Source organism: Rhineura floridana, chromosome 16 (assembly GCF_030035675.1).
Source record: "Rhineura floridana isolate rRhiFlo1 chromosome 16, rRhiFlo1.hap2, whole genome shotgun sequence".
Classification (NCBI taxonomy): Eukaryota; Metazoa; Chordata; class Lepidosauria; order Squamata; family Rhineuridae; genus Rhineura; species Rhineura floridana.
In genome coordinates this window covers 8,817,086-8,836,194 of record NC_084495.1, presented here as the reverse complement: position 1 = coordinate 8,836,194, position 19,109 = coordinate 8,817,086, and the positions used below count along the sequence as shown (strand labels likewise).

General features: G+C 44.3%; 2 protein-coding genes across 3 annotated transcripts in view; both read left to right on the top strand.

The window, feature by feature from the left end:
- Positions 1-19,109, top strand: part of ARHGEF9 (Cdc42 guanine nucleotide exchange factor 9) — a 290,941-nt gene that overhangs the window by 132,069 nt on the left and 139,763 nt on the right. The window lies entirely within an intron of this gene.
- On the top strand, positions 11,610-12,056 carry LOC133371112 (uncharacterized). The gene has a single exon (XM_061598110.1). The coding sequence runs from the start codon at positions 11,877-11,879 to the stop codon at positions 12,054-12,056; it is 180 nt and encodes a 59-aa protein (XP_061454094.1). The 5' UTR covers positions 11,610-11,876.

The window sequence follows — 19,109 nt, the reverse complement described above, 5'->3', positions numbered from 1 at the left end:
AAGAGGGGGGATCTATGCAGCAGATAGTTCCCTAAGCCACCTCCTCCTACAAGGCTGGCCAGCTGATACTCGACTGAGTGGGAAACGTTTTCCCTCTTTCGCTTTCTCCCCCTTTCTTCTGAAGGGGTTTTGGATCTGCTTTTTAGCTATAGCTGATGCAGCACACCGTTTCCAGTCCATCATTTTTCTGTTGTTAAGACTGATTATCATCTTCAGGCTTAAAAAAATAAAAATAATGGCTTAGATACAGTGGGGAGTGGCAGACACTAGATCATTCCTTGAGTTATAATTTTTGAGATAAAATATACATTAAAAAGAGTGAGATTAATACCCATTACATGAAATGCTAATTTCTGAAACAATATGAAAACCAAATCACAGCCATCCTTTGCAATTTGCCCTTATCCAAATTTTGTGATGTAGTTCTCCAACCAATTGGTATTTATAAAAATGCATATATTGATGAAAATAACACAAAAATGCATTATATTAGGATACATTGCTTGCAAAAATGTGTACGTTAGTTAAAACTGCCTACAAAAATGTATTTATTAGAAAGAAATTGCACTTAAATACTGAAGAATTTTCATGAGGATTTTTTAAAAAAAAAATCAGATTGCTGCAGAATTTAAAAAAAGCAAATTGCCGCAGTTATCTGAATTTTACGATGCAATTCTCCAACCAAGCCGTGTTTACAAAAATGATATATTAAGGGAAATGTGCATACAAATGAATATATTAGCAAAAATAACATGTAACATGAATTATATTAGGAGAAATTGCTTGCAAAACTGTGTACATTAGTCAAAAACTGCCTACAAAAATGTGTTTATTAGAAATTTGCACTAAAATGCTGAAGAATTTCCATGAGAATTGAAAAAAAAATCAAATTGCTACAGAAATGTGGAGGACTGAATTTAAGATTGGAAAATTGAGAAACAGTGAGACCTGATAATGGGAGATCATTCCATGCTTACTCAGTAGACTGAGGCTGCACGCACACCATAGATTTAAAGCACATTGAAAGAATCCTGGAAGCTGTAGTTTACTCCGCACAGAGCCCCAGTTCCCAGAATCTTTAACAAACAACACTTCATAGGATTCTTTCGGGGGAAATGTGCTTTCAGTGTGCTTTAAATGCATGGTGTGTATGCAGCCTGAATTTCGTTATATGATAAGAGCAAACTCTTTCCTTGGAGGGGCAGTTCTTGCATTTTAGTCTTGGTTTACATCACTGTGTTGCAGGGTGTGTGTTGGGATGCCTTAAGGTCTTCCTTATCATAGCTTTTACTGATTTGAACTGCTCTGTGTGTTGACCTAAGATCTTTGGAAGAAGTATGGGAGAGAAGGTATTAAATAAATATGGCACACGTCCATCAGCAACTACTAGCAAGAGCTAATAGCAGACCCTGCATGTTCAGAGGCAGTATATCTCACAGGACCAGATGCTGGGGCAAAAAACAACAGAGGATACTTCCTGTTAGTCTTCTTGGAACTTTCCAAGAAGCATGTGACTGGCCCTTCTTGGACCACTGAATTCCAGGTATTGTTGTTATATGCCTTCAAGTCAATTACGACTTATGGCGACCCTATGAATCAGTGACCTCCAAGAGCATCTGTCATGAACCACTCTGTTCAGATCTTGTAAGTTCAGGCCCGTGGCTTCCTTTATGGAATCAACCCATCTCTTTTGGCCTTCCTCTTTTTCTGCTCCCTTCTGTTTTTCCCAGCACTATTGTCTTTTCTAGTAAATCATGTCTTCTCATTATGTGTCCAAAGTATGATAACCTCAGTTTCATCATTTTAGCTTCTTGTGATAGTTCTGGTTTACTAACACCCAATTATTTGTCTTTTTCGCAGTCCATGGTATGCGCAAAGCTCTCCTCCAACACCACATTTCAAATGAGTTGATTTTTCTCTTATCCGCTTTTTTCGCTGTCCGACTTTCACATCCATACATAGAGATCGGGAATACCACGGTCTGCACGATCCTGACTTTGATAGGCTTCTTGGATCCTTCTGATCCTCGCCTTTTTCACACTGTCACCTTCACCCCTTCCATTTCATTTTCTACTGCTGTTCTGGAACAAGATTAATGAAATGGCATCAATTCTGCCCACATACTGCCACCATCTTCTAGCAAGGCTGTTAATGCCATTGTGCTATGAATACAAAATGTGCCACATGAGGCTAAGCTGATTAGTAGTTATTGTGAATCAACGGCCTCTTCAGTCACCTCAGTGCTTTGCATTCGCTCTGGTGAAGGGCATGGAGGACACTGAAGGGGGAGGCAGTTTTGGGCAGCATCAGAATCTCACCAGGAGAAATGTTTAGAGCAAGAGTCCTGGGAGGAGAACAAACATACATAGGCAATGGCAATGGCAATAATGGTTTGTAGGAGGACATCATCTTATGGGTGCCTAGAGTTTGAAAGACAGAAGGAAGGAATAGATTGCAAGATAATATGCTTCCTAAATTGCACTCCCACAGTCAACTTTTTCAAGTATCACGCACAAAGCACAGGTAGCCATGCTGGTCATTAGCAACTGGTCCCTGGATATGGTCTGAAGGCACGTGAAGCCTATTGCCTTGCTGAAGCTAGGAACCATCAGTACACTGACTCGGGCTCCATGATGGAAGAGAGGTGGCATATATCTGTGTAAGGAAATGATTCAAATAAACAATTAACCAAAATCCCCAAATCCATACATTACCCTTACTGATTTATTACATTTATATCCCACCCTTCCTCCTAAAAGAAGCCCAGGGCAGCAAACAACAAGGGATAGAACGATAAAAACATCATAAAAACAAAACACCTCTAAAACATCTTTTAAAAAAACATGTTCTAATACAGATGCAGACTGGGATAAAGGTATCCACTGAAAAGACTTGTAGAAAGGCACTGAAAAGACAACAGACTAGGCTAATTAACATTTCTCAAGAATGTGTTTTCTTTCTGTCAAAAAATAAACAATAAATGTTGTTTCTGGAATTGGTTATGGGAGAAGGTTTTTTTTAAAAAAAATAAAAATAAAAGGTATATGGATTGATGATTCCTACAGCTGCAGTAGTCCAGCTTATGCACAATCCTATGCAAATCTACACACAAGTCAGGCCCATTGAATTTAATGGGGCTTACTCCTAGGTAAGTCTGTACAGGATTGCAGCCATGGACACCACGGCTGTGGAGTTGGCCCTTCCTTCTGAAGGCAAAGTGAAGTGTTGCTGCTGCTGTTGCTGCTTCTGTTGTGAGTCTCGCCTCTGCTTGGATGATGCCAGTGATCACGCCTGCCTGTACGCATGTAGATGCCATGCTTATTGCTTATTGGTTGTATAACATCAGAGTGCCATGCAGTATGCATAGGCTAGCCATGAGCCCAGTGTACAGGTGATTCCCAGATTTGCATTGATTGTGCAAACACCTTAGGATTGGATTGTTCAGGAGTGATCAACCAGCGTCTAGACCAACTTGAAACTCAACTGAAAACTTCTCCCTGCCAAAAAGTGCTTCAATATAGAAAAACAGCATTGGGGAGAATGGCCTAGCCTTCTCCCTGACATCTAGTTTTCTATGGGTGGGGAAGGCACTTGTGAAGGAACATCCTGCACCCCACACGACTGAACCCTCCTGCTCTCGGTTGGAAGGGGATGAAATATAGTGTCTTCTTCTCCCCCCCAAAATAGGAACATAGGAAGCTGCCTTATACTGAGTCAGACCATTGGTCCATCTAGCTCGGTATTGTTTACACTGACTGGCAGCAGCTCTCCAGGATTTAGCAGGGGCTGTTCCAGCCCTATCTGGAGACACCAGTGATGGAACTTGGGACCTTCTGCATGTAAGGCAGGTGCTCTACCACTGCGCTACAGTCGTTCTCCACCGTATGTTTAATTAGGGTTTAAAAAAACCTAATTAAACATTAGCCCTGGCTCCTAATTAATTTGGGGGTGGATATGGGGTGGGTCATCCTGATCCAGGGCCCACACATTTGGGCCCCAGAGCAAGGAGGGGGACTGCACAGCCCTAATAGAAGCCCTCTTACAGCATTCTGTATGTGAGTACAAGTGTAGATGTGAGGTAGATCAGCAAGGAGAAGAAACAACTCTATCCTAGAGATTCACTTCACATTCAAAGCTGAATCTATCAATTTTGCACTTTCCAAAACAATGTGAGAACTGAACCACAGCCATCCTTCGAAATTTGCACTTGCCCACATTTTGCAATGCAGTCCTCCAACCAAGCAAAGTTTGCAAAAAATGCATAGACTAGGGGAAAGGGCACATAAAACTGAATTTATTAGTGAAAATAATATTCAAAATTGCATTATATTAGGAGAAATTGCTTGCAAGAATGTGTGCATTAGTCAAAACTGCTATAAAAATGTGTCTATTAGAAAATGGAGAATTTTCAAGAGGATTTTTTAAAAGAAAATCAAATTGCTGCAGAAATGTGGATAACTGAATATAAGATTGGAAAAATGTTGATGGCAACAGAGGCTTATCTAAGGGGTTGATGCCTCTATTGCCATCTTGATTGATAGCAGGCATGTGCGTGCATCCAGCATATTGCACATGCACGTCATCAACAAAGATGGCAGCGGGGGTGTCAGCCCCTTAGAGAAGCCTTCGCCGCAATCTTGGTTGATGGCAGCAACCTGTGCTCCCAGCGCGTAGGGCATTCACATGGAGAGAAGAGGTAGGTGGAGCGGTCTCACATGGTCTGGGGGGCCGGGGGCCGGGGCAGGCTGGTGCCCAAGGGCCCAGTCATGCCTGTTGCCGGCCCTGGATTGACTGTACAGAGCTTGGAAAAGTTACTTTTTTGAACTACAGCTCCCATCAGCCTAATCCAGTGGCCATGTTGCCTAGGGCTGATGGGAGTTGTAGTTCAAAAAAGTACCTTTCCAAGCTCTGGACTTATATACCACTTTTCAGAAGAGTCATCTTGCAGAGCATTCAGAATCATTCAAATACATCAATAGCAATCATTAAAATGCAACTACAGAACTATTGAATCTGATTACAAGCAGATAAATAAACAAAGGCTAATCAGTCCAAATTCTGACTAAAATCTTGCAAGAAATATGGAAAACTAAACAATGGCCCACAGACTGGAAGCTTTCAATATATATCCCACTTCCGAAGAAAGGGAATTACAAAAGTAATGACAACAGAAGATTTATGCAACTTTAAAGTTGACAATGAGAACATTGAACTTGTCAAGGATTATCAATACCTTGGCACAATCATTAACCAAAATGGAGACAACAGTCAAGAAATCAGAAGAAGGCTAGGGCAGCTGTGAGAGGACTTGAAAAGGTCCTCAAATGTAAAGATGTATCACCGAACACTAAAGTCAGGTTCATTCAGACCATGGTATTTCCGATCTCTATGTATGGATGTGAAAGTTGGACAGTGAAAAAAGCGGACAAGAGAAAAATCAACTCATTTGAAATGTGGTGTTGGAGAAGAGCTTTGGGGATACCATGGACTGCAAAAAAGGACAAATAATTGGGTGTTAGAACAAATTAAACCAGAACTGTCACTAAAAGCTAAAATGATGAAACTGAGGTTATCATACTTTGGACACATAATGAGAAGACATGATTCATTAGAAAAGATAATAATGCTGGGGAAAACAGCAGGGAGTAGAAAAAGAGGAAGGCCAAACAAGAGATGGATTGATTCCATAAAGGAAGCCACAGACCTGAACTTACAAGATATGAGCAGGGTGGTTCATGACAGATGCTCTTGGAGGTCACTGATTCATAGGATCGCCATAAGTCATAGTCGACTTGAAGGCACATAACAACAAAATTAAGCTAAAGCCAGCATTGGACATATGGCCCAGCCATTCTAACTCAGCTGCCAGCTTCACATTTTAATCCCCCAAAGACCTTTAAAAAAAAAACAAAAAAACAGCATGTCTGTAGAGCTTGTTTAGAAGAGGTGTGTGACGACACTTGCCTGACTCCTCCCAGAATTCAGTTCCATAAATAGGAGACCACTGCAGAAAAGGCCCTGGTTCTTGTTCCTGCCAGGCAAATAGATTTTACTGGCGGGCATATCAACAGGGCCTCTGACATAGATTTAAGGAATGGGCAGGTTTTATTTATTTATTTTATTTATTTATTTTCATTTCTAGACCGCCCATAGCTAATAGCTCTCTGGGCGGTGTACAAAACGAGATTAAAATACAATATAGAATAAAATCAGTAACAAAGGAACACATTAAACTAAAAACATAAACATAAAGCATTAAACATTAAAATGCCTGGGAGTATAGCCAGGTCTTAACCTGGCGCCTAAAAGAAAGAACCGTAGGCGCCAGGCGTATTTCCTCCGGTAAGCTGTTCCATAATTCGGGGGCCACCACACAAAAGGCCCTAGATCTAGTAACAGTCCTCCGGGCATCCTGGTGAGTTGGTACCCGGAGGAGGGCCTTAGATACTGAACAAAGTGAACAGGTAGGTTCATAGCGGGAGAGGCGTTCCACAAGGTATTGCGGTCCCACACCGTGTAAGGCTTTATAGGTCAACACCAGCACCTTGAATCTAGCTCGGAAACAAATAGGTAGCCAGTGCAAGCGAGCCAGGACAGGTGTTATATGCGCAGACCGATTGGTCCTCGTCAACAGCCTGGCTGCCGCATTTTGCACTAGCTGAAGTTTCCAAACAGTCTTCAAGGGCATCCCTACGTAGAGCGTGTTACAGTAATCCAGTCTAGAAGTTACCAGAGCGTGAACAACCGAGGCGAGATCATCACTGTCCAGATAGGGGCGTAGTTGGGCTACTAAGCGCAGGTGGTAAAACGCATTCCGTGCCACCGAGGCCACTTGAGCCTCGAGTGACAAGGAAGGGTCAAAAAGGACCCCCAAACTACAAACCTGTTCCTTCAAGGGGAGTGTAACCCCATCTAGAACAGGATAAGCATCCACCATCTGAGCAGGGAAAGAGCTCACCAACAGTGTCTCAGTCTTGTCTGGATTGAGTTTCAGTTTATTAGCTCTCATCCAGTCCATTATTGCGGTCAGGCAACGGTTCAGCACATCAACAGTCTCACCTGTGGAAGGTGAAAAGGAGAAGTAGAGCTGCGTGTCATCAGCGTACTGATGGCAACGCACTCCAAAACTCCTGATGACCGCACCCAGAGGCTGCATGTAGATGTTGAAAAGCATGGGGGACAAAACCGACCCCTGAGGGACTCCACAATGGAGAGTCCAGGGTGTCGAGCAATGTTCCCCAAGCACTACCTTCTGGTGACGATCCGCTAAGTAGGAGCAGAGCCACTGCCAGCAGTGCCCCCAACTCCCAACTCCGCAAGCCTCCCCAGAAGGATACCATGGTCGATGGTATCAAACGCCGCTGAGAGATCAAGGAGAATCAACAGAGTCACACTCCCTCTGTCCCTCTCCCGACAAAGGTCATCATACAGGGCGACCAAGGCTGTTTCAGTGCCAAAACCGGACCTAAAACCGGATTGAAACGGATCCAGATAATCGGTTTCATCCAAGAGCGCCTGGAGCTGGCCGGCAACCACCCGCTCTAGAACCTTGCCCAAAAAAGGGACATTCGCCACCGGTCTGTAGTTGTTCAAAACATCTGGGTCCAGAGAATGTTTCTTTAAAAGAGGTCTTATTAAAAGAGGTTGTACAGGTGGTCCCTAAGGTAAGTTAAACAGCAGCGGACCTCTGTCCAGTTGAGTTGCTGCAGCATACTGGGACAGAGAGGGAGAGGTGCACAGTGGCAGCAAGGTCAGTATGGTTCAAAATCCTGGTGGAGCCAGTAGGGCACTCCTGCAAGCACATTTGCACTGCGCCAACCTTGTTATCACAACCACTTTGAATGGAGCATAGACTCGTGGAGGCTCCCCAGGCATTTTAGAACTTCTGGAGGGTGACTGAAACAGTGGGGGGGGAGATAGTGTGCTCATCCTTGCTACTCCCCCATGTTTACTTGCATACAGAATTGCCTGAAGAGGACAATTGGTACATATAGATGTTGATATATTGCCACCCTGGGCTGCTGCTGGGAGGAAGGGCAGGATATAAATCAAATAAATAAATAAATAAAATATATTGCTAGAACCAGGTAGCATGTACATGTATTGTGAAAGCATCGTTTTATTTTTCCTTTTGGGTGAAGTATCCCACCTCCCCCTCTTCCTCAGCACTCTTTCATACCAAAAACGTATCCTTTTATTTTAAGAGAGAGAGAGAGAGAGACCTTTCTTGCACAAAGTGAGATCTGAGCCAGTTAACAACGTATCCATGCAACACAATGAAACATCAGCCATTAAAAGCAGCAAAAGAAAAAGAAAATGCCATTATATTTTATTGTACAAATTAATTGCCAAATAGATGAACCCAATAACAACCATGAATGATTTAATGCAGACAGAAATTGACAGAGATGCACTCAACAAGTAGCATAAAATTATTATAAAGTTGCCATTGATCCATCAGCGCAAACCATTTGGTAGAATTACCTACCCCTGATGGAGGCTAATATGAAGGAGGAAAACTTCAAGTAATGCCTCATTCTGCAGAGATAGAGAGAGCAACCTCCTCAGTGGGCAAATGCTTTTGGCTCACAGCAGCCTTTGAATATTGAATGCATATATTTCTTGAGGCACTTTACAGTTTTATTTCAGCAAAGTGGGGCTGCCTCTGGAGATGGCTCAGAAACTTGCAACTGGTGCAAAATGCAGCTTCCAGGATGCTAACAGGCCAGAAGGTCTGAACATTTGACACCACTTTTGTGCCAGTTGCACTGGCTACTGCTGCAATTCTGGGCCCAAATTCAAAGTGCTTTTATTAAGCTTTAAGGCCCTAAATGCTTTGGGACTGGGTTACCTTAAGGACTGTCTGCATCTATATGACCCTGCATGGGTCAGCCTGTGAGACCCTGTTTGTGTGCCCAACGGTGAATTTGGCTAGTTTAGTCAGCACATGAGAGGGGCCTTTTTGGTGGCAGCCCTGCAGGTGTGAAACCCTCTTCCAGCCAATTGTTTGACCCTCTCAGTTCTGGCATTCAAAAAGGCCTTTTTATTATTGCCTTTCTTTGACAGAATTTTGTTCTGGTTCAGTACCTCTCTCCTACAACTATTAGCTGTATCCCTTCAATACTTCATCATCTTCCTGAGGTTCTGTTCCTTTTTTATTTTTCTCTGTATAACGCTTTATGAGGGCTTGGCCCTAAAAAGTGAATAACTGGAATAAATTTTTAAAAAATGTTGCATGGAGTGGCGAAAAACGGAGAAAACTTTCTCTCTCTCTCCCTTTCTCTCTCAAACACTAGAGTTTAGGGTCACCCAATAAAATGGGTGGGCTGAAGAGATTCAGGTTTGGTGGGGTGGTGCAGTTCTTCTCACCTCGCACAGTGTTAACTTGTGGAACTCACTCCCATGGGATGTGCTGATGGGCACTGGCTGAGATGGCTTTAAAGAGGGAATTAGACTCATCCGCGGGAGAGTAGGTCTAGCCAGGGCTGTTCGCCACAAGAGGCAGGATAAGAGGCCATGTTTCTCTGAAAACCAATTGGTAGAAGGCAGAGGGGGAAGGCTGTCACTTCAGGTCCCATGAAGTGCTTCTGAGAAACATGTGGCTGTCCCCTGTTGGGAAAAGATTGCTAGACTAAAGGGATTTGCTATGTGCCCATTTGTCAGGGCTCTTCTGTTGCTTTTATTGGTGAATTGTTAGCTGGATTATGCCTGGGGTGGCAGGCTGAGGTTCAAACTCTACTCAGGCATAAAGCTCCTCACTGGATGACCTTGTGCCAGCCAGTCTCTCTGTGCCAGCCAGTCTCTCTGTCTCCCTGTCTCTTTCTGTCCCTGCCTCATTAGATGGTTGTGAGGTAAAGCGAGGAGGGGGCTGTGTGTGCCGCCCTAAGATCCTTGGAGGAGGCCAAAGAATAAGCATGACAGAGATGGCTATCAGCAACTATACATCACAAGAGCTAATAGTGAACCCTCTGTGTTCAGAGGCAGTATACCTCACAGGAACTGAGTAAACAACAACAACAACAACAACAACAGAGGCTACTGCCTGTAAGATGTGCTTGATTGAAGGTTTTCCAGAAACATTTGATTGGCTCTTCTGTGACTGGATGGGCTTCGATACGCCTGTTAACATTTCTCTTGTACTAATAATGAGCTCATTCTCAATGTATGGATTCTTGTGTAGCCAAAACTGTAGAACCCATGCACAAAGGCAGGGGAGGCTGGTGGCTCCGATGTCAGTGAGGCAGGGAAACAGCTCTGGGTTTCAGTCTGAACTTTCAAGGAGCTGTCCAAGGTGCACAGGAGGGTACTATCAGCAGGCTTGTGGAGAACCCAGGATTTGCAAAAACTCCCCCCCCAGAAGTCTCAAAACTGTAAAGGAATGTGGGAAGCTGCTGTATACCAGAGTCACCCCCTTTGTCCATCTAGCTCAGTACTGTATACACAGACTGGCAGCAGCTCTCTGGGGTTTCAAGGCAGGGGCCTCTCTCAGCTCTACTTAGAGATGCCGGGGATTGACCCCGGAACCTTTTGCATGCAAAGCTGGGGCTCTGCCACTGAGCTGCAGCCCTCCCCTGGAGGTGTTTTGCTTTTTTTAAAAAAAAAGCTCAGTGAGGATTGAGCATGCTCATTGGGCATGGAATGCTGACTGGCTGTTGGGGAAAAAATAGAAAATGAGAAAGTGTGGGAAAGAGCCCAGCTAGCACTCCCAACCACAAAATGTCCTTGCCCACTTGTGTTCTTTCAAAACAGGATTAAACACATTCATGGAGGATCTGCCTATCAGTGACTACTGCTAGCCATGATAGCTACCTGGAACCTCCATGTTCAGAGGCAGTCTATCTCTGAACACCAGCTGCTGGAGGGGGGACAATGGGGAGAGAACTGTTGCATGTGAGATTTCCAGAGGCACCCCGGTATCCCTGCCTCTCTCTCTCCCCCCCCCCAAGTTGGGGATAGATCCACCTTGATCAGATCCCATCAGGATTTGTTGGATGCCCTGCCCGCTCCCCGTGTCCATTGCACCTCCAGACCCCTCCCTTCCTTCTTGCTGAGTCCCTGATGCCTTCCCTGGTGGAAGAGGAAGGGCAGGAGGAAAAGAAAGAGCGCGAAGGGGAAGGAAGGAAAGAGAGGAAGAAAATGGGGAAAGGAGTTTTAAAAGGAAGGAAGGGAAACCAGGGGAGGAAGAGAAAGCGGGGAGGGGACGGAGACAAGACGGCAAAAGGAAGGGAAGAGGAAGGCGCTTGGACAGAAGGACGGCGGGCAGAGGGAAGGGGCCTTTGCGCGGAGTTCTCTCTCTCTCTCCTTCCTTCGTTCCTTCCCTCCCCCCTCCTCCCCCCTCTTCTCCTGGCCGCCGACGGAGTGACAGCGCCGCCTCTCCTCCGCACGGCCCCCGGCCCCTGATTCGTATGCGAAGGGGGTCCGCCCGGCGACGCCAGCTCCGGCGGCGGCTTGCACAGCCCTCCCGCTCGGCCAGGCTGCTGCTGCTGCTGCTGCTCGGCGCTGCGCGGGCGCACCAAGGCGGACCCGGGAGCCGAAGAGCGACGCCCAGCCGAGCCAGCAGGACCCCCTTCCGGCGCTGTGGGCCGCCTTCGCGAGCGCAGCAGCCCCGGGAGAGCCTCGGCGCGCATCCCCGCCGGGCCGACGCCGCGCCTGCTCCCGCTCCCGCTCGGCCTCGCCGGCCCCAGCCCGGGCTGAGAGGGGGGGCAGCCCCAAGCAACAGGCGCCGGCACGCGCCCTCCTCCTCCCCCCCCCGCGACACAAACAAAGCAGCAGACCCGAGAGAGCCGCCGCCAAGCAAGACCCCCCCCCGTATCCCCCGCCGCGCGCGCGGGGCCGTCCCCTTCTCGCCGCCGCCTCCCGTCGAGCATGGTGGATGTATGGACAGTCTCACCGAGCCGAGGTTGACAGCGCCGAGCCTCCCGGCTCCGCACCTGGAGCACTACAGCGTGCTGCACTGCACCATGACCTTGGACGTGCAGACGGTGGTGGTCTTCGCTGTCATCGTCGTCCTGCTTCTGGTCAATGTCGTCCTCATGTTCTTCTTGGGCACCCGCTGAAGGGACTCCGGGCTCTCGGGTCGCTCCCTGCCGCTCGCGCGCGCGCGCGCTGCCCCCTCGGCCGCCCTCCCCCCACAAACACTTGGCGGCTTCTTTTTCCCCTCGTCCCTTTTTGTCTTTTTTGCTCCTGAGTTGGTGATGGTGGCAGCCAAGGAGGCGGCGGCGGCGGACCACTAAGCAAAACTTCAAAGGAAAGGAAAGCCCAAGTAGCCAACTTAACAAACAAAAAGCCTCCAGAGAGAAAGGGAGAGGTTGCATAGGCATACAGAGAGAGAGAGAGAGGAATTTCTTTACTGAGGGGGGAGAGCAGCTTTGAAATTCAACATGGCCTCGCTGTGATCTGTATGACGTTGGTATATTATCTCTCCCTAAATCTTTTGTCATGTCTTGTCTTTTAAGTATGTCTGCAAGTGTATCTGCTTAATGCCCGGTGAATTCTTGGATGGATGGGTGGGTGGGTGGGTGGGTGGATGGATGGGTATATTCTTAGCAGCCAATATCTCTATGTCTACCGAGCTATAGAGAGCTGTTGCTATCTTAGTTTCTCTGTTTATAGTGAATATATGTTTAGATCCCTTGCCCTGTGCAAAGGATTGCAAAGGAGACAGAGATTTCAGAGCGAAACATGGGTTTGCATCCTCATAAGTGATAAATGCATTGTTGGTTTATATATAATGTGTATGTGTATGTTTGTCTGCGTGTCTACTTTTGAAAAATTGTTATTATTTTAAAAGAAAAGATAAGGACACTGACATACTTTGGCTTAACACCAGACTAAATCTTGCCAAATAAGTGGAAATCAAATGCCTTTGCAAAGGAGATTGCAGAGCTAGAGAGTGCAAATTTGCCGGATATGTATTTAAGATGTTGGAAAGGAAAGAAATGTCATTGACTGCTTTAGTCAGCCATTGGGGAGGAGAAAGGGAGGGAGAAAGGTTTATTTGATTCTCTTGCCTTGACAGTGTGTCTTGAATCTTCAGACCTTCCAGCCCCATTTCAACCTTTCCAGTTCTGCCTTTCATGCGGCTTATTCACAGTTGCCCCATTCAGCCAGCTTGGCTTTGGCTGTCAGTATGTTTCCCATCTTGCAAGCTTGCAAAGAGAAGAGGGGTTTTGTTTTGTTTAAGCAGGCTGTCTTTTCTTTTTTTCCAAGACGCTTTTTTGAAGTGACTTGGTCTGTCAAGGCTGACATGGAGGGGGAGGGGAGGCGAAAAAAAGAAAAAGAAAAATCTTTACCCACCACAGAGATAACAAAATTCCCACATGGACAGCTTAGGGTGACTTAATTTACATTGATTTCCTTGAGAATGAAGTGCCAAATTGCATATTATGTGACTGGCAGAAGAGGTGTCCCTTGGTCGTTCCAAAAAGAAAATGAAATTGTTCCATGAGAGATGGCTTGACAATGAGGGGGGCTTGTGGGGGGGACAGGAAAGGGTACGTGGGTTGCTGGTATGATAAAACAAAGCATATATTTGATTCATATGTGTTTTTTTACAAAGCTGTGATATATGGAAAGGGTATGGTTGATTGCATTGTCCCTGCTCTTTATGTATTTAATTGCAGGGAAATAGCATAGGCAATTTGAGCTTGTTCCATTTTCTTGCATCATTCCCACAACTCTATTCTTTGCTGTACGTGTTTGTGTGTGTGTGTTACAATTCAGCACATAATTTTTCATACTAAAAATGCTGGTGGTGTTTGAAATTGACCAAAGCATCAGCACATAATTTTACATAGTTATTAGTGCTGGTGTTTGAAATTAGCAAAAACATCACAAATGAGTCTCGTAAACTTCATAAAACTACAGCAGAGAAGATTGGGTGGGAGCATTGGGTGAGATTCCAGCTATTTCTGGACAATTCTGCCAATGCTTGAATGAAGAATACATTGAATGCTCACAGCCAGTGTTAGTATAGGTATACTGTAATATTGCTGTTTGTTCACAACCCATAATTTGAATTGCCAACTGCCCTGATTTCTCGTAAGTCATTTGTAGATTTAACAGAAGGAACAGGTGTTACCACATACATGGCATTTGCGTGGGTCGTCTTTAAAAATGAAAATAAAGTAAATCTTCAGTTAGACAATTTGGCTTGGTAAATCTCCCTCCCTGTGTAGGGATGGTGCCACCATGCCATGAGAGTATTTGGTTGAATTCTCTATCTCCATCCGACCCCTGGTAGGCTGAATTTAAAATGATATCTTTAATTTCTTTCCTTCATCTAGAAGAAAAGGTGAATGGTATAACTTGTAGGAAGAGAGGGACAATGAATTTTAAGAGGAAGTTATGGATGAATGGATACACAGGCTTTTTTAGCACCTCAGAATGCTGGTTATTTCTCTAATGTTTGATTTGAACACATTTGTCCAAACATAATCACTGCACGCAGCACTTGGTAACTGACAAATACCACCACCTGGATGAATCAGATTTCTCGATATGCAGATGTTGGCAGTTTGCTCTGTGCATGTGTGCGTGTGTGCATGCATACACATATGTGCATATGAATGTGTGAGCGCTTAGTGTGTGAACAATCTGTCCTCTTTTTAGCATGGTTGTCATGACTCATTTTTATTCCGTCACTGGAGCTTATCTATCTATTTATTTACTTTGGAGGTGCATTTAAGCAAACTTGGGGTACCTTTAAGTTCTTCTGTTTGGGGATTCATAATAGTTTATAGCAACAGGCATATAGTTATGCTGATGCTGATAATTCTTGCCAGAGTAACAGGTGCCTATTCTACATTCAGTCTGAAATTTGGCAGTTCAGCAGGATTTTTTTAAAAAAATCAAGACAGATCTCTTCTCTCCATCACCCCCTCTCCCATTAATGAAATAAAAGTGCCAGATTCAGACATTCTCTTGGGTTACCTGGAAATTAGGAGGGCAGGAAGAAACAGACAGAGAGAAAAACTTGAGGTGGATTAAAATTGTAGATGGATTTAAGAGGTTAACAGCCTTATTCAATACATGCTTACTGTAAAAGTCTTACTGAGTATAATGGAACTGACTCCCAGGCAAAGCTGTGTAAGATTGTAGCCTTTTCTTCACAATCAGTTGTGAAGAATGATCAGTAGAAACTTACTGCATACATTTTTAAGCAACATTTTAGAAACAGACAACCCTATTTTTAGCACCCTACCTACTGGTAGTGAATTAGCCTAATATTAGCTGAGTACTCTGAGAGCAGTTGAACTTTGTGATGAGCTGTTACAGATTTCCTGTTTAAAGCAAACAAAAAAACCTAAAATAAAATAAAATAAATCAACAACCCATGATTCTTAAGTGCAGCCTAATTCGTGTTAACTTGAAAAACAGCCCCACAGAAGATGTATGCAACTTTAAAGTTGACAGTGAGGACATTGAACTTGTCAAGGATTATCAATACCTTGGCACAGTCATTAACCAAATTGGAGACAATAGTCAAGAAATCAGAAGAAGGCTAGGACTGGGGAGGGCAGCTGTGAAAGAACTAGAAAAGGTCCTCAAATGCAAAGATGTATCACTGAACACTAAAGTCAGGGTCATTCAGACCATGGTATTCCCGATCTCTATGTATGGATGTGAAAGTTGGACAGTGAAAAAAGTGGATAAGAGAAAAATCAACTCATTTGAAATGTGTTGTTGGAGGAGAGCTTTGCGCATACCATGGACTGCAAAAAAGACAAATAATTGGGTGTTAGAACAAATTAAACCACAACTACCATTAGAAGCTAAAATGATGAAACTGAGGTTATCATACTTTGGACACATCATGAGAAGACCTAATTCACTAGAAAAGACAATAATGCTAGGAAAAACAGAAGGGAGTAGAAAAAGAGGAAGGCCAAACAAGAGATGGATTGATTCCATAAAGGAAGCCACAGACCTGAACTTACAAGATCTGAACAGGGTGGTTCATGAGAGATGCTCTTGGAGGTCACTGATTCATAGGGTCACCATAAGTCATAGTCGACTTGAAGGTACATAACAACAACAACAACGAGGTCAATGAGACTTATTCACAAGGAAGCATGTGCAATATTGGAGCCTAAAGAGTTGGCGTACCCACCCAATTCAAGATCACATTTTCAAATATAGAGCAACCTCCAAAACTACGCCTACAAGTTTGCACTTTAGGTTTGAAAATGCAAAGGCTAGGTTTCCCAAGTGGCTGAAGAGCAAAATAAGCCTTTTGTAAGGGGGAGTGAAGAATTTTTTCTCAGCTTTTAGAGGTGAAGATGGAGTCCCTCTAAATGCTGTTGGACTCCAGCTCCCATCATTGCTGACCATGGGCCATGCTGGCTAGGGCTGTTGGGAGTTGAAGTCCCAACAACATCTAGATGGCCAGAGGTCTCCTGTGATGAGTAATTGTTATTACAAAAGAGGCCAGAGGCTGCATCAGATCCTGTGGACAATTCTGTGATTGTGCTTGGCAAACTGTGAAGGGCAGTTCTATAAATGGATGCTTAACACCTGCAGCACATCATGTTACTTACCTCTTATGCAAATTTGGACTATCCTGTTTTATGGCATCAGAAGCCTTCACATTTTGCAAAGTTGCCCCCTCCCTTTCTGGTGTTCAAATTATAGGAGGGAGCACAGAGAGGGCAACCTCTCCAACCCTTTGTAGTCATGGCTTTAGGTGACACCAGGAGGTGCCTTGATTTAGATAAAGTTGATGGTAATCAAGGAGTGGGGCTTATGTATTTCATCAAGACACCCCTCTTACATTTCCCCCCACCACATAATTTGAGCACTGTTTCCCTCCTGGATGTATAGCAACGCTCCACCTATGGCCTTTTGCCTCCCTGTATAGAAGTCAGAGAGAGAGAGAGAGAGAGAGAGAGAGAGATCCTAGCAACTGTGACCACATGTGAGTTATAGCCTTGCTACAGTATCCAAGAACGAAGCTGAAATTGACTGTATCATAGCAACCCCTGTACCACTGTACTTTTTATTTTATTGTTAAGAACCCTTTCTTCCTGAACTGTAACCCACCACCTTAAAGCTCCAGGAACCCTTCTAGATAAGAACAGCATTAACACATTTCCCTCCTCCTTGCTCCTGGCAACTTCCCATGCAACCACTGTTGATGCTAGACCCATTGGCCATTATTTCTGGTGGCCAATGTGTTGGAATCCAGTTCATTTAAGGATAAAAGGATAGATCATTCTTACGTTGGTTTTTTCTTCATCTTCAAAGCTCCCGTTTATGTCATTCCCAATCTCTCTCTCCACCCCCCTCCCACCACTGCTCAGAGATTTTCTGACACTCTTTTGCTCCTTTCTATCTCAGCATTTGAGGCTGAATAGATATTTATTTCCTCTCCCCCCCCTTCCTCAGAGGGTAAGGACAGCTAGGGAACATTTCCTGCTTTCCCAGTTTAGGCAGTGAGTGAGCGGACAGCTAACTGGACCAGCTTTTCTGACTGGAGGGGCAGTGGGGGACCCGGCAGAGGGAGCTGCTTCCTCCAAACGTTTGTTAGAAGCTGCATGTTCAACCTGATTCCTGCTCTTCCACCATCCCTGTCTCTTTTCATAATGTGGTTATATTTCTCTTTGGATCAGGTATTCTGTACACAGCCCAACTGCTGTGTATAATGACTGAAGGAAATTGCCAAAAATCAATGTAAGTTTTCTTTAAAAAACAAACGACAAACCCACACATATATTTTAATTATTAGAACCCATAGTTTATGGTTCCTCGTCTTGTCTTGTCCTGTAAATATATATATATATATATATATATATATATATATATATATATATATACATTAATGGATGCTGGGTGTGATGAGTGAAAATGCTTTCCTTGATCACTCTGGATGAATACTGCCTGCTTGCCGACCTGCTTGCCTATATGTACGCATTCGTAAGCCTCTCTGCTTGTGTGCAATGGATTGTGAGGGATGCATCTGTGGGAAGCAACACGGAGGAAGGCTTTGATTCGATATGTTGCACTGTGCAATGTATCTCTTTTTGTGGTCTATTAATGTACATCTCCATTAATTGGATATGAATGAGAGTTAGTGTATAAAATGCATTAAGAAATACTGCCGGTTGCTAGAATATAGCTGGTAATTCTCCTGACTGACCCAATCAAATGGCCTGTTGTATGGAGTCGATGTGGGTTTTATGATGGTTATTCTAACATGTTAAAACTGGTAGGTTAGGCTACCTCTTTGCCACCACATTTGTTAGACAACCTAAGCCATTACCTCCACTAGAGTCGGTGGGTGGGCTGTCTTTATATTCCCACAGGGAGGGGTGTCTGTGAAGACCGCCTTATGAAATATCCTTCAGCAAGATGACACATTGCATTTAAACACCAATAGACATGGCTTAAATATGCCAGTGGCCAGGATCAGCCATAGCAGATACACCGAGTTTTTAACATTCCTTCCTAAGGAAATGGTGCGCTGTACTGTGAACTGCAGTGATTTATATGGTCCTGTCTAAAAATACTCTTAGAAGTAAGGCTACTGTGGAAAGCAGGAGAGTTTGCTTGTCTTATCCGATGCACTGTGGATGAATTTCCTATGACACCTGGCTTTCCTTTTACTGGGAACAGGGGGAGATAGGATTTTATTTTCCACTTTAGAGAACCTGCAGACAACTGGGGTTTCTCTTACCCCTCCCTCCACCCCACTTTCAGACTGTTGCTCTTAAATCCTGTCATATGCTTTTCCTACAACATACATCTCCCCCATTTGCTTTATTGAGTACCATTATTTTCTTGCATTCACTGGGTAAACACACAGGCTCACAGAGACCCCCTCATTTCATTGATGACTTATGTTAGAATCCGATTGCATGTCGGCTTAGAAGTAAGCCCCACTGCACTCAGCGTAGCTTATTCCTAGGTAGGGATGTGTAGAATTGCAGCCCAAGAAGACATGATCTAAATTAAATACAAGTACTGAGATGTAGGTGGCATTTGTGGTAAAGCACTTTACAAAAGTCTGGATTAGCATTGTAAGGTTGGGTCTGTGGCTATGCTGAACCCCAGGAAAATCTAGCGTCTATATATAAGTTTTAAAGGAAGTTAACAGTAGATCTGCCACTTGT

Excerpts from the sequence above, each read along its gene's own strand:
- LOC133371112 (XM_061598110.1), top strand. The coding sequence starts at position 11,877 with ATGGACAGTCTCACCGAGCCGAGGTTGACAGCGCCGAGCCTCCCGGCT.